The sequence below is a fragment of the Chanos chanos genome, chromosome 5 (genome assembly GCF_902362185.1).
Source record: "Chanos chanos chromosome 5, fChaCha1.1, whole genome shotgun sequence".
NCBI lineage: Eukaryota > Metazoa > Chordata > Actinopteri > Gonorynchiformes > Chanidae > Chanos > Chanos chanos.
Window position 1 is genome coordinate 33,732,887 of NC_044499.1, and position 15,544 is coordinate 33,748,430.

Sequence of the window (15,544 nt, forward strand, 5' to 3'; positions counted from 1 at the left end):
ACTAAATCACTGATTTTTAGGACTTGGCTTAGTAACACATTTTTACAACTTCATAATCCATGCGTGTAATTTTGTGTTCTGTGGCACAGTTTTAAAGTCATGATATGTTTTGTGTTTTGGTGAGTATCTGTAAAGAATAGGTCTGGACTCAGTACTGAGGTGGAACACTGAATTTTATTCACAGCTCTCCTGTGTACTGTTAAAAGGGAAATCAAAGGGGGAGGAGCCAAGGAAGTAGTGTAGTTCACCACCATACACCACTGCTTCCTCTATTCTAAGAAAAAAAAACATAGCAAGTGATAGTGTTATGTTATCTCAGAGAACTTCAAACAGTCTTGAACATCATGGATAGGATCTTGATCTGAAAGTTGCTTAAGTTTTGCAGTTGCTGCCTGTGTCATGTTTACTGTAAAAAGAAAGTAATTATTACAATACCAAAGCATATTTATCATATTCAGAAACAAGTGCATTTGTATATAGATTAATATGATGGTTTTCTACATATGCTCACATATAGCACATCAGTGCAGTTAGCAGATTCTACTGAAAATTATTTATCCACTATGCTAGCAAGCTGGTTGCAAACTGTATATGCTTTATTAGGTGACCCCTATATGCTTTTGCCAATAACACACATTCAGCACAGATTACAGAGCAGATTGTAATTGAGGGAGAATGGCTCATTGTTTCCAGTGGGCCATGACATGAAAACTCGCCCTTCAGATGTGACCACAATCGTTCCTGTAGAATCTGAAGACAATTTATTCACATCGACATTCCTTGAGGTGTAACCCACAGTGAACGCAATTTCCTAGAGGGTAATCTCTAAACTCAGCTGATCACAGGAGTTCAGAAGAGTTTTTGTGCACTTTTTAGATTTTGACACAATTTAACACAAACTCCTATGTTTGCGCATACCAGGCCTCTGCACAGACTGTTATGCTCTCAAACGAGACTGATTCTGCATTAGCGGAGTTGGCAGATGACTGTGGGTTGAAAAGATGATTAATCTGGTGCCTTTTAGATGCAAGCTATCTAGGAGTATTTCTCTTTCAAAGAAACAATATCTGAATTTATGGAATTCATCTGGTACTTTCAGCCATCCATATTCACAAAATAACATTGTTTGTTCCTCATGCACTTATTTCCAGTCTGCTGTAAGAGGACTTCCCCTGCAAAAAGACGAGGCATCAATTTGAACCTTATCTCTATCTGAATGCAAGAATGAAGAGACAACAACATTCCAAAACTGTGTTTGATGTGTAATGTTGTCGCTTAATACACTGTTGGTTCCTTGCTAGTGGTACGCTACCATTGGATGTCGCTAGCAGTGTTTGCCATGTCTTTATCAGAGTGGAGAGGCCTCTTTCATTTTCGCTTTTGTTGATTGTTTTTAGCACACTGCGCTACATGGAATGGCATCACCACGTGAATGTAGCGCACACTTCCTGGTTTCGGCTATGCGCTAGTGTAGCCTCCCGAAGTGCCCGCCCAGGTCTTATTAGCATGGCGGGTCATATACATTTGAATGTTTCCGGGGTCGCCCTGACACTAGCACATGTTACTAAGGAACGTTAGATTGCTTACTCCAGCTGTTAGCCCGATAGCAAGGTTTGTGGGGAGAAGGTAGGCGTTTTATTCGTTTTCCAGTTTGTATTCCAATGCTACGTCATTGCATTTTCAGTCTTTAGACAGACAGGTTTGCCGTGCTTGGAGGGTAAACACAACAACAGCAAACCGGCAGGCTCTTGTTAAACATCAAATCAGCTATGCTATTTGTGAGAGTAGTAAACGTCAGCTCAGTTTCAGCACATACCACATTAAGATGTCCACGTAACGAATCAGTCAAGGCACATGTTAAAATGTCACAGCTATAATGAGGCCTGGCTGTGACTGGCATGAATTGTCATTTTGTTAACAATAGTCCATAACGATAAAGTCGCAGTATAAAAATTGGAGAGAAGTGTTTGGCACGCCTGCAGGGATAAGGAAATAGTGGTATATTTCACAATATGTGCATTTTCCTCGGCGATGATGATAACGTAACACCAATGCTGTTAACAACTGTGATCGTGTTCATGAAAATTAAGTGCTATGTACTTTTTTTAGATATAGCGGACTGGTGGCTCCGCCTACTAATAGTGGCATTGAAAAGATCTCGAGCATCCAGACACTCATGAAACCGCTCTGTCTTGCTCTGAGCTGTGATTGATGATCTGATCATTTTGTTGCAGCAAACTGTGGTAACACAGCATAATCTGTCTGCGCTTCCCCATGCTTTTTCTCAGACTGACATCAATGGAGGAGACAAAACCCATTTCAGTGGCTGTCCTTGCTGGAGAGAAACGTGCTTGCCCTGAGGAAGAAGTAACACTAACTCATAAAAGACCAAGAGTTCAGGAAGGAAAAAATGGGGGCCACCTTTCAAAGCTGGAAGATGGAGAAGATATGGATGAAGAAGAAGGAGAGGAGGCACTGGATGGTGATGAGGTGGATGGAGGTGGAGAAGGAGATGGAGAGACATTTGCAGACATGATGAAGCATGGTCTGACTGAACTGGATGTGGGCATTCTGAAATTCGTCAGTAACCACGTGGGCTTCTCTGGGATTCTGAAGGAGAGGTTAGTTAGTGGTTGTTGTCTGAGAGAGACCAAGACAGACTGAGAGCACTTAACTGCAAACTCATTGTGACATGTGCTTTCAGGTACTCTGATTTTGTTGTTCATGAGATTAACAAGGAGGGAAAGATTGTGGGTCTAGATGACCTATCCATTCCTGTGGAGGTCCAGGTGAGAGGCTGAGCATATGTTAACGCTATCTTCCTAATAATGAGAAAATAGATAACACACACATTGAGATGTATTTTAATTCACATCACGTGGAAACTACTCTTCCTTATTAGTAATTAAAAGCAACTTAATAACATCTTTAGAATAAATCTGAATATAAATTAGAACATAAAAAATAGAATGAGTGATTCTTGGGTGACATAATTAATTATTGCGTAGCGTCTGGGGAAGAAATACTCCGAGATGCAGTCTGAGCAGAGGCTTTGTTCATTACAGGAAGTGCCCCCTGCAAGTGAACCAGTGGAGTCTCAGATATTGACAGAAGAACAGAAGAAACAACTAGAAGAACTTCAGCTTTTTAACAATAAAGAAGACAGTGTAGCAATAGAGGTGAGCAAATCATTACCCCGTGTTTCCGTATGTCAAGCAGAGATTTGTTTGCTCTCTTAATAATAATCATTTTTTAATCATGATAATCTTCAAATGACATTAGTTTAAAATGAGGGGAGAATAGGTGTTTTGTTGGTCTTTTTAATGAAAAGCTTAAGCTTCTCATTACCACAGAATGCTTTATAGGTTGATAATGTTTCAGGGTTTTAGATGGCAACAAGAAAAATACACTGATGTGTTTTGTGACTAAGTTACTAGAATATTTCAGCATGACAAGTAATTACCATTTTGCTCTTCAAATGAAAGTACTTGTTATTGGAACATGCTGTATATGTTGCTTGCCTATCACTTTACCTCACACGTATCACCAAGCTGAAAGGACATATTTTTTTCATCACATAGGTAGCAGACGACACAAAGGAGAAACGAACCCTTCTTCATCGAGAGGTGAAATTGTTGTACCCTGGCCTGGAGACCAAAACCGAAGAAAGAGATGGCAAAAAGTTCATTGTGGCTTATCACGCAGCAGGAAAAAAAGCCCTTGCAGGTATCATAGTTTGGTATTCTGCACCATTCCCATCACCATCTCTGGCCCCCATGCGTCAGCACTCTCCAACTTATTGTTTTTTGCTTTATAATTTCTTTTTGTATTTTCATAAATGGACAAGGGAGCTCTCAGGAGGAGTTTATTGTTTGACCCTTGACTCATGTCCTAAACACAGTGAAGTCTATGATCATAACTAACAGAAAAGCACATGTCCCTGGAAGGTTTACCTCACTTGAAAGTAATAGAAAGATTGATTGGTTTGAAAAATACTCATTATCATAAGCAAGTGGTGATTGTATTTTTGGGGGCATTTTACTTTCTTGAGGTTATGCAAATTGCTCCTCAAAAATGATATATGTAATGTATTTGCAGTTCTATTGACCTTGATACTCCCTAATGTAAAGCTATAACAATCAGATACGTTTGTGAATGATTTATTTTGTCTCTTGGCGGTCCTCCTAATTTAGAGAAAATTGCATGCTCCCTCATATTAGCTGTGAACGCATCTGTTGCATGTTACTCCCCCTTTATGTTACTCTAATGGCAGGGAATGGGTTAGGCATGAGTGGGTGCATGTCCTAGACATCTGCATGTTTTTTTAGAAATCACTTAGAGAAGACCCAGTGACACATGAATCTTAACCTTTCTGTGCATCTGAAATACTTTAACCCTTTCCAGTCCGCTGTCCCACACCGCAGGATGTGTGAAATTTCTTCTTCCAGCCCTTTGTCCCACAGAGTTGAACTTGTGCATTTGTGGCCCCCCACATTGTCCATTCTCCACTATATGGACCTGGGCTCCCAAACTGGTGAATGTGGTTATTTCTGCCAGTGGTCTAAATTCTGTGACAATTCCATGCAGTCTGTCAACTTGTGACAAAGCAGAAATACTGAAAATGAAGCCTCATTTTCTTGCAACACTGCCAGAGAAACAGACAACAGACTGTACAGTGGGTAGCAACAGAGTACCTGGCCAGAGGGAAAAAACAGTTTACTCTTGGAAAATGAGCTCGCATATACTCGTACAGTCGAGGGCTGCCGTGATTAGTCAGTGTAATTGATGACGCCGACGCTGAAAATGTGTCGACATCAATATTTCAAACCAACACGTCCATTCCTTATAATGAATGTTTTTCTTCAATATCACTACGTAATTGCTGCGTGCATGATGTCAGTCTTTTTGGCTCCAGTCATTGGTCGGCTCCAGTCAACGCTACAGTTTTAAAAAATCGTGGCGGCTGTAGCAGAGTCTGACTTGGTTGCAAAAGAGGTTCTGTGTGAAAGTTTCCAAAGACCCAAGGCTTCGAAAGTATGGGAATACTTCAGATTATTACAGAATAAAAAGGTGGTTTGTACACTGTGCAAAGTTTCGATGGCATACCACAGCAGCACTAGTGCTATGCACAAACACCTGAAGAGAAAACACACAGGCAACATTCTGGATGATGGACCGCGAGGAAAGGCAAAAAACACCACAAAGACATACAGTTTGTTTTTGTCAAAATAAATGAACTTAAATGAAATGGTCAATTTGATTTTTTGGACGAAAATTAGTTGCTTAGGTTAATCGACTAATCGGTAAAATAGTCGATAGATTAATTGATAGAAAAATAGCCCTAATACAGTCTGTATTTTACTGACAGTTCTGAAAAATACCACACCTCGGAGACTTACTCTGACTTAACTTGCAACATGCACGGTTTGGTCGAATAAAATGTATATTTGGTGACGTCTAATATTTTCTTGACGTTCTGATGTATTGTGTGCATGTGTTGGAATGAGTATGCCCTTCCCATTCTGAACTGGGATTTGGCGAGGAAAAGAATCGGACTGTGATAGGCATTAGTGAAAATTTTATTGGACTGGAAAGGATTAAACAGCATGACCGCGCTCGTCAACATTGGCTGGCAGTTGACTGGGTTTTTGGGTGGGTGAGTTGGCTCTCGCCCCTCTCTCCCCCTCACTGAGCAATGATCTCAGACAGTGAGTGGTAGATGGATAGCGCTCTAGATGGGTAGCGCTGTTTTGTTGCTGTGTTAATGATGCTATGTAGTTTGAAATATGGAAAATTGAACGATTGGGTTCCCATGTAACGTGGGAAATGAACTCAAAGGAGCTGACTGCCATGACAGGAGAAGACTTCAATTATTTATTTTAATTGGGCTTTTTGAATAGGGAAAAGTGGGTAAAATTGAAAAAGAAGAGGAAGAAAACAGCTGATTATCTGATCTGCTGCCCCGTGGATCCTGAATTCTCGGTCTGTTGGAACACTTTTTTGTTCATATTTTCCTCATTTCTATTTTGTCTGTTCAGGCGGTTATGTTCAGCCTTTATTATTTATTTATTTTTCTTCACGAGGCGTTTTAGCCCCAGCCTCTTTGACTCGGATGATTCATCGCTAGCTTTCATCAATAAAAAAAAAACAGGCATTTTTCAAAAGAGAAGATCCCCAAGCTGATATCTTCTCCCATCTTTCACTAGTTCATTTTAGGTGCTTCTTTTATTGTGCAGTGGTTGATGTACCTCAGTGTATAACCAGTTAAAGTGGAGTCGGTACATTTGAATAGGGACTCAGAGACTCGCTGTTTCTCAGGTGTCTCTGCTGACTTAGTCACAAACCTGCTGCACAGAAAAGGTTGAGCACTTCCTCACTTCACACTCCCTCTCTGCATGTGGACCGCAGTACGTCCAGGTCTGTTGTTTGGTCCTTGTCCACACTGAGTAATGCTCTTTTGTCCTCTTACCGCTCCTCTCTGGGTGGACAGAGGTTCGAACAGTGTCAGGTAAGCGTGCCTTTTCCTCTCAGCTCCAAGAGAGGGGTTGGGAAACAAGGGTCTTGTTGGTGTCTGCCACAGACTGAAAGCTGGTATATTTTTCATTGAATGTGTATCATTGTCTACATTAGGTTTTGATGAGTTTGGGAAAGGAGGCAGGTTTTTTTTTCATTCATTCTAGGAGTTGTATTTGGTTTCAAAGACACACTCATTAAAAAAAAGGATGTTTAACAAAATCAAGTCAGTGAGGTCCAAGCTGATTGAGGAGAAAGTAGTTTTATTCAACTGATTTTAAAGCTAGCGAGTCTGGTTTACTCTTGTCTTTGTCATTGTTCTGTTTTATTGTACCTGTCCCACATCTGACTTTCATCACTTTCTGTCCCCCATGGAAGCTCCTAGAAAACACTCGTGGCCGAAGAACCGCGGCAGCTTCTGCCATTTTGTTTTATACAAGGAGAACAAGGACACCATGGATGCCATCAACGTACTTTCCAAGTTCCTCAGGTTTGTTTCGTTATTCCTTAGCTTTGTTCTGTTGGTCTCTACACATACAGCTCCATACCTGCAGCTCCTCAGATCTCCAGCGTTATTGTGAGTACTGCTAAGAGAACACACAAGGACAATTTCATGATGGATTTTAAAAAAGCATTACAGAATTACTACACATTTATTACCGACAACAATTTTCTTTATGTGGATACGCTTGGCACGGTAATTCTTGATTTTCCTACGGATCTCTGAATTCTCTCTCTAGGGTCAGACCTAATGTGTTCTCCTACATGGGCACCAAAGACAAAAGAGCCATCACAGTGCAGGAAATTGCTGTGCTGAAGTAAGTGATGTGTGCGGTTAAGCTGTGCACTTAAAGACCGTTATTGCTACCTCACTCAAAGATAACCGCCGACGTTTCCCTGAGCAAGGCACCAGCGAAAATCTTCACACCACACCGTATAAGACAGCTCTGTACTGTCTATTTAGACAATAATTATTATGTGATTTAACTGGAACTATCAAATTGTCTTGGATAGATGTTAAATAACAAACACTTGCTCTCTGGGGATTGGGTGAGAATGCTCAACTTGTTTCGGCCATTGTAAATCCAGTGCGGTGTCTTTGTCATAGTGACATGTCCTTCTTAAATTTGACAGCAAAAGTTACTTTATCTGTTTAACTTGCGTACACTTTAAAGAGTTTAATAGTCTTCCGTGTTTTGGTTTAAAACACATCTGAATTGTTACGCCTTTCTCCCATATGATGTGTAATGACAAATTGATAATGGCATTTTGTTGATATAACAATTTGTAATTGGACAGCAGTAACACCTGTTACTGATATTTTGACGAGTATTATTTTGGTTTGATTGTTTCTCTGGTGGGTACCTGATCTTTAGAAGACATCTTTCCTGTTGTCCTCAGGATAAGTGCAGAGAGAATATCTCACCTCAACAAGTGCCTCATGAATTTCAAACTGGGTAACTTCTCTTACAAAAAACACCCTCTGAAACTAGGGGAGCTTCAGGGCAACCACTTCACTGTTGTTCTCAGGTGAGTCACTTATGTTACATGTCAACCTGCATGCGTTTAGTGTTATCATAATGTAGTCTATTGTCAGTAACACAGATGTGAAATGGAGTTGAAAATATACAAAAATCATCATTTCTGGCAATGGCTGCCCCCTCCCCACCCCCAACATATTTAACTGCAACATGCAACGCAAAAAGCTCTCGAGAAATTTATTTTGCCATATGAAGTAACCCATCACTAGGTGTCGTTGGTGATCACGTTGCATGTTAGGATAAACGCTAAGGAAATATGAAGCCATTTAAGGCAAACAGGTGCTTCCTATGGAGTAAACAAGGTTTCCTCAAGATGTTTCCATATTCCAAAAGTATAACCCAGTGAACGTTTGTGGGAAATTTTGCAGTGCAGAATGCTCAGTAGTATAGTCCACCTCATTTTCCCCTCAAAGTGCTTCTTCTCAGGAACAGTGCAGTCTTGTGCTAGACAGTTCAGAATTTGTACGATCAGTGCTATAGTATGATGCTCACTGTTTTCATGTGTTTGTTTTTATGTTGTCCTCTTTGCCAGTCTGTATGCTAGACATCTGTTTATTTGTTGTTGTTGCTGTTTCTGTGGTGTAATCTAGATGATGCTGTAGTTTGTGCTAGTTGACCATGGGTGATATAATGCAATTTATGCTTTTGTAGTACTCAAAAATTTTGTTCAAGATTTGTGGGTCAGAATTCACTGTTAGATGGAACTGGAGTGTCAGTGTCTGAACTAAAAAACTGAGGTTGTGTCGAAAAAACTGAAGTTGTTTGACGTTACCAAGCGTACTCAGAAAACTGCGGCAAATTACCCAGCCTTATCTCTCAAAGCCGTATCTGTTAGCGTAAGCTGAAAACATCAACATTGTTGTTGTAACGTGTAGGAACATCTCAGGCACAGAGGAGCAAGTGGAGCAGGCCATGACCTCACTCAGGGACACCGGCTTCATCAATTACTATGGCATGCAGCGCTTTGGCACCACTGCTGTGCCCACCCATCAGGTTGGCAGGTGAGGGTAACCCCGAAGGGCAAAGCTCTCTGCTCTCATTGTGCATTATGAGGACTGTGATGAAATTAGAACCATTCATGACAAGCAAAAGAATTTGTGTGGTTGTAATGTCATGGTGTAGTGGTTAGTTAATGTTTTTAACAGTTTTTAAATATTTATTCCCAGAGTTCATAGGGTTCTAGCTTGATGACTCCACTGTCATTTGTTTTCTAGGGCCATCCTTCAGAACAACTGGAATGAGGTTATAGACCTCATCCTGAAACCGCGGCCTGGAGGTTAGTGAGCATCCAAACCACTATTTTTGAGTCCATGATGCTGGTCATTAAAAATGTCAGTTACTACAGTTACTGTTTGTTTTGGTGATTGATTAATTTGGTGATTTGTATGGAAACAATATGTCATGTCACTAATTTAAGCACTGCATACAAAACTATAATAGTCGTTCTCAATTTATGACCCTAGTCCTAAAAATGCTTACATTTAGAATCTGTGGATAAGTCTGATACAGCACATGATATGCACTACACATGAAACAGACCTTAGTACAACTACAGACCTAGTCTAGTAGTTCACTCACTTTACCTCTCTCACTGTCTCTCCTTCCCTCTTTTTGGCTATTAGCGGAAAAGGGGTACCTGGTCCGTTGTCGAGAGGAGTGGGCACAGTCCCAGGACCCAGAAGCTGCTCTGAAGAAGCTTCCGGTCAAACGCTGTGTGGAGGGCCAGCTACTCCGCGGCCTGTCCAAATACGGGAAGAAGAATATCATCACAGCCTTTGGGTTGGTGAGTACACCCATACAAATGTAATGCTCTCTCTAATTTTATTGTCTTCAAGATGCTGTCTGTAATTACAGCAGAGATATATATAGATAATATAATGTATATTTTGTTTTCTTTAGTTTCAGACTGGCTGACAATAAGATCCTGTTTACAAATGAGTTAAAGATAAAACACAATGATTCAATCTTTATTTTGAACCAGAAATTGAAGCCCATGAAGTATTCCGTATACCTAAACTGAGTCACTGACAGTCATATATGATAAAGTAAACATCTGGAGGCCTTGTAATACTGTAAAAAATCTTACATGTGGCATATGTCTCTAAGAGGTATTTTCAGGTGTCAAAATACAGGTGTCCCTACGAGGTATTTTCTCTCTCTTAGATCCCCCGCAACAACCGTCTGATGTACATCCACAGCTACCAGAGCTATGTGTGGAACACCATGGTGAGCAGACGCGTAGAGGTCTTTGGCCTTAAGGCAGTGGAAGGAGACTTAGTCCTCAGAGGAGGTATGTGCGTTTGTGTTGAATAACTCATGGTGAAGAATATGAAGTATGAAGAATGTCTGAAGAATAATTATGAAGAATATTTGCTGAGCTCTCATGTGGCGCATTCAGTTAAGGCATCTTCTCACAGTGCGCAGGGCTCCAGGACAGATACGAGAATGGAATTTTAACTATCCACTCTGATAAACAGCTGTTTTTTTTTTCCCCCCTGACATGCTCATAAATGGTGCCTCAGGCTACTGGGCCGTTTCCTTTAGCTTAGTGATGTGTTGGGTCTCATTGATCTATCCGGTCTGCTCTGGGGGTTTGAGAGTGAAAGCTTCCTCTCAACACATCTGATACAGTCTGAGTCCAGCAGGGATTTGAATAATCTGTGTCTTAAGGACTGCTTAAAACTAAGCTGCTCTCATTAACGGGGCTTAAAGATGGCTTTGATTGGAGTCTTGTTGGTCTCCCCCTGTTCTCCCAGGCACTGCCCATGTGCTTTCATCAGACGAGGTGGAGAACCATTCCATTCACGATGTCGTGATGCCCCTGCCTGGCTACGACGTCATCTACCCCACACATGAAAGTGAGTCGGCGTTTGGCGTTTGCTTTAACCGGTGTATTTACTTGGACTCACAACTACTTTTATAGATGTACACCTGATGCAGAGTAATTCCATATGTGTTCTGCATTGGCAGTGTCTACCTCTGTTTTAGATAATCATTATCCGATCATTATCCAATACAATCATCCCTACTTGATTTGATCTCATGTGCTGGTAGTTTTTAATTTTATGAGGGTAAATACTTGTTTAAGGACCTGTACGTAACTATTATTATGAATGTGTAACCTTTTTTTATTTATTTTTTTGTCAAATGAGTGTCGCATTAATTAACAGGTTATTAGATCCACCGTGCACTGCAGTGCGTGATGAATGAATGATTTCCTCTCTGTCTGTATGTAAACAGTTGGGAAAGGTTACAGAGGGATGCTGAGTGCAGACAATCTGGATATTGATAATATGAGGCATAAAGTGCGGGATTATTCTCTGGCTGGGGCTTATCGGCGCATTCTCATTCGCCCACAAGACGTCAGCTGGTGAGTAATATCCTTTTCTTTCTCTGTGTACCTCCTAGACCTAAGAGCAGGGAATGTTTTTGAAAGTGGCTGTAACTATTGATTAATTTTTCCTTTGTGATTATTCAAACACATTGTTTGAATAGTTGGACTGTTTACATAGTTAGCAGAGATATTTAAAATGGTTGAGTCTAAAAAAAGTATTTCAGTGTAAAATTTGTTAGAATTATTATTAAATTTAAAATTTCTTATTTCATACACACTGAGTGTGAAGCTGATAAAATATTTTATAGAATCTACCTGAAGCAAACAAAATTTGAAAGCATACCTGTGAATAGAGATTAATTTAGGCAGCATTTATGCAAAATCCTGTTAACTGAATATTTACTCAGCCAAACCATTTTTAGGTTCTGCAAAAAAACCATCTCTGATATCTGACTCGCTGTAGTCCAGTTGTTATTGTTCAGAATTCAGATGTGACCAAAAAGCTCCCTATTGCTCTGCACAACATTACTGCCTTGTGCTTGGTGGGAAAAGCTCTCATGGCTTTCATCTGCCATTGCCTGAAGGCTGGACAGCATCAGTCTATTATTAAAGACACGGATAAGCTATCATAAAGAAAGAATGACTCTCGCTGCTGCTGCCCTGTGTTCAGAATACAGATTATATGTCTTACTGAGCCTACTGGGTAAACTTTATAATGCTTAGTGCCTTTCATAGACCGAATGGGGTTTGGCAATCCATACAACAAGGATTCATGCATCTTTTTTTTAAATGAAACAATTTTGTTGATGTAGGAATAAAAGGATTCACATATCCTTTACAACCAGGCAATAGAGATGCAACCAGAGTCAATATGTGGCCAATATACTCAGCAATTCACGTGACTAATACAATGAATAGTTTGCACATTTGTCTGCAGTGTCCTCTAGCAAGTTAACACAGGTGCACACAGTAGGCAAAAACATTCAAATGAATTTAGTGAAGGACACCAAACAGGTCTTCTTTTGCTAGATCGGAAGGTAGGGACGGTGCAGTGTGTCTAGCTAGGTCTGAGATGGTACATTATGTCATGTTATATATGATTTTACTGAGGATACAATAGGCTGTTACCATGGTGTAATGACAACTCACAACACAGCTAGGCTGACACTCTGCTTTTTATTGGACATCTATTATTCCTTATAGGCTATCATATTTTGTGTTTTAGTAATTATTAGCTGTGATGAAATGGATGTTTAGTAAAAAATATTGTAAATATTTAATGTTCTGTACACAATAGTCACTCTATGTCCCTGACAGTTATATTACTGTGGATGAATAGGATGTTTCTTTTTTGTTGCGAAGCACAGCATGTTGCCTGTAGTTATTTTCCTCTGCGATTTTTGCTTACTTTGTGAAAGGTGTGAATAATTTTGAAAGTTGGTTCGTCATCATCATACAGTGTCAGCGTGTTTTTGTTTTGTTGTAACCTCTCTATCTCTGTCTTTCTTTCCTCATTTTTTTTAAAAGGGAGCTGATTCATTATGATGATCCCAGAGTTCCCCTTGTTCACACCGACGTAGAGAAGCTTGAGGGAAAACCAGCACCCGTCTACCTCAAAGGTCACTACTAACGTTTCTTACGATACTGTTCATCACTACATGTTGACAGTGCTTAAATTATTATTATTGTTATGATGATGATGATGATGATGACACCTTCCCCCAAAACCTCTCACTTACCACAGAGGGCAAATACAGAGCACTACGGATGGAGTTTTCCTTGCCGCCCTCCACGTATGCCACCATGGCTATCCGAGAAGTGCTGAAAATGGACACCAGCATCAAGAACCAGACACAGCTCAACACCGTCTGGCTCAACTGATCATCACAGGCACCCAGGATTCAAACACACTGCAGGGTATAAAGGAGGAAAACGCCTAAACAAACTAACAGCACATTTACAAAACAGCTGCTGTGTTAAGGACTTTCTGTTTTCTTTACTTTGTTTTAAGAGGTTGTTTTAGTGTGTATTTTTAAGCCTTTTTTTTTTTTTACCTTGAAAGGGGTAAAAATAAATTGAAATGGCTTGTAATATACCGTAGTGGTAATTCCAGAAGTCAGGTTATTGGTGCTACCTGACACTTAATGTAGAACGTTCATTCTTTCTGGACTGCTACATTGGTTGTACAGACTCAACAATTAACTATTGTCAATGTTTTGTTGCTAATTAAATTTACTTGGAGTTAATTAAATTGAGTTGAGTGGATTATATTACTCCTTGAATTGATCAGACTTAACATTTTAATTTTCTGATAGACATATTTTCACCTTTTAAGCAAAGTAGCTCTCTTCAGTTCTTATCACACTGTGATTTGAATACACATTTTACTTATGGATCACTTTTCTCAATACTATTAAAATACATGTACATGGTGTAAAAATACATCTCGCACTGCACATTGCAAAGGAAACAGTATCCAGACTTAGTAGACTGACTTTCAGTGATGTTGCCATTGCTGCTTGCTATCCAAAACACAAATAAAAACCCAAAACACTATAACATCAGCTGGTGTGGTAGGCTTCAAAACAGGCCATCTTGTATATCTCACAATCAGAAATAACAACATGGCTCACTAAGCTGAATCAGTTTAATTTCATTACACCATCTTTTTAGTAATGGGTTGTTTCTTTTCCATTATGTGTGCCCCTCATCCATATGCCAAAACCTGTGGACCATGCAGACCCCAATCAATAATAACTGGATTGCTCGCGGGAGCTGCAAATACTGGAAATTTTGAGTTCCACCACACCTTAGCTCATTCACTCACACAAAATCCTGTCTAAATCAAAGAGCAGAGGGTAGTGAGGTACGTGAAGAATTGTGAATTCACATCTTGGATTAAGCAATAGGGAATAATTTGGAAACTAGGTTTACAGAATACACAGTTCTGCTGTTTCATCTCTGAACACAGTAACCCTGTTCTTTCTGTCCTCCTCAGTACACTGTGAAAGTGTGTGATTAAATAAAGAACAGCTTCAGAGGCATGTATCACTGTATGCTGTAAGGGAGAGTAAAATGACTGCTGTTCTCCTATCCTGTGTTTAGTAATAACACTGAAGCATTTTCATTTTAAACTGTCTTACGAGGGGTATTTATATTGATATTAGAAATGAAATCAGTATAGTTTGCTGTAGCTGATTAATGTTGGTACATCATTCTTTGGTACCATAATTGATCAACTGCTGCAGATTAACTTTAACCTTGAGACATGAGAGAGTCATTCCTCAGCTGAGGAAAAGAAGAGGTTATCTGTCTGAAAGGAAGCAAAGAAAGTCCCTCTTCAGTGGTGGCAGTCATACATTTATTAATCAATCAAAATTAATATTAAACTCAGCTAGTGATAAAATTGCTGATTATTCTGGTCGCAGTTTGGAACTGAATTGGAAAATGTCATCGTTCATGGACTGTCTAATTTATGGAATATTGTCACTTGTGGTGACAATATGGTGACTCACTAAAGGCAACGGACATTTTTTTTCCCTTTAAATTTAATTTTTAATTCCGCAGTCAAGTACATACAGAACATATGAACATGAGCATAAACATAATCAGAGCAAAAAGGGGTTACAGACAGTAGATTACATAAGGGCGAAAACAGCACATTGTGTACATGTATTAATGGCTAAAGGGTTTGAGGAATATTTAAGAGTAGACAAATACAGTTCAAATTCTTTAAGTAAAACAAAGAACAGAGGGCTCTTTTTCAAAAATTTACATTTATGAATATAAAATTTGGCTAAAAAAGAAGTAAATTAATAAAAATGTTTCTCTTAGTAATATCTGGGTCTTTAGGAATCCCAATGTATACATGTTTTAAGGTTAATAAAAGGTCTGGGGAAATTCTTTTTTATAACAAAATTTGAGAAATCAATCCAAAAAACTTAAGTGTAACTACATCTCCAAAAAGTATGGTCAACTGTTTCAGTGAAACAATGACAAAAACTAGGATTAAATTTTGATAATATATAGTTGCTTGGGTAACGTACAATTTTGTACAATTATGAGGGAGACTTCAATTACTTTATTTGTAATCATGTAATCCTTTTTAGGTACCCATAATAATTTCCAATCAATATTTTCGAATTTATTATTCCAA

General features: G+C 39.4%; 1 protein-coding gene across 2 annotated transcripts; it reads left to right on the forward strand.

Moving 5' to 3' along the window:
• The first annotated feature begins 1,574 nt into the window (after positions 1 to 1,574).
• Positions 1,575 to 13,405, forward strand: pus7 (pseudouridine synthase 7). Of its 2 annotated transcripts, XM_030774524.1 has the most exons (17): positions 1,575 to 1,626; positions 2,289 to 2,621; positions 2,705 to 2,789; positions 3,066 to 3,179; positions 3,582 to 3,726; positions 6,491 to 6,508; positions 6,892 to 7,003; positions 7,254 to 7,331; positions 7,915 to 8,043; positions 8,930 to 9,055; positions 9,269 to 9,330; positions 9,677 to 9,837; positions 10,218 to 10,344; positions 10,811 to 10,912; positions 11,295 to 11,424; positions 12,916 to 13,007; positions 13,133 to 13,405. In XM_030774524.1, exons 2-17 carry the CDS (start codon positions 2,299 to 2,301, stop codon positions 13,267 to 13,269), a joined length of 1,941 nt encoding a protein of 646 aa, XP_030630384.1. In that variant the 5' UTR covers positions 1,575 to 1,626; positions 2,289 to 2,298; the 3' UTR covers positions 13,270 to 13,405. The 2 variants fall into 2 exon arrangements, with proteins under 2 accessions (XP_030630384.1, XP_030630385.1); XM_030774525.1 differs by lacking the exons at positions 6,491 to 6,508; positions 12,916 to 13,007; positions 13,133 to 13,405 and having other exon boundaries at positions 11,295 to 11,428.
• Positions 13,406 to 15,544: the final 2,139 nt, after the last annotated feature.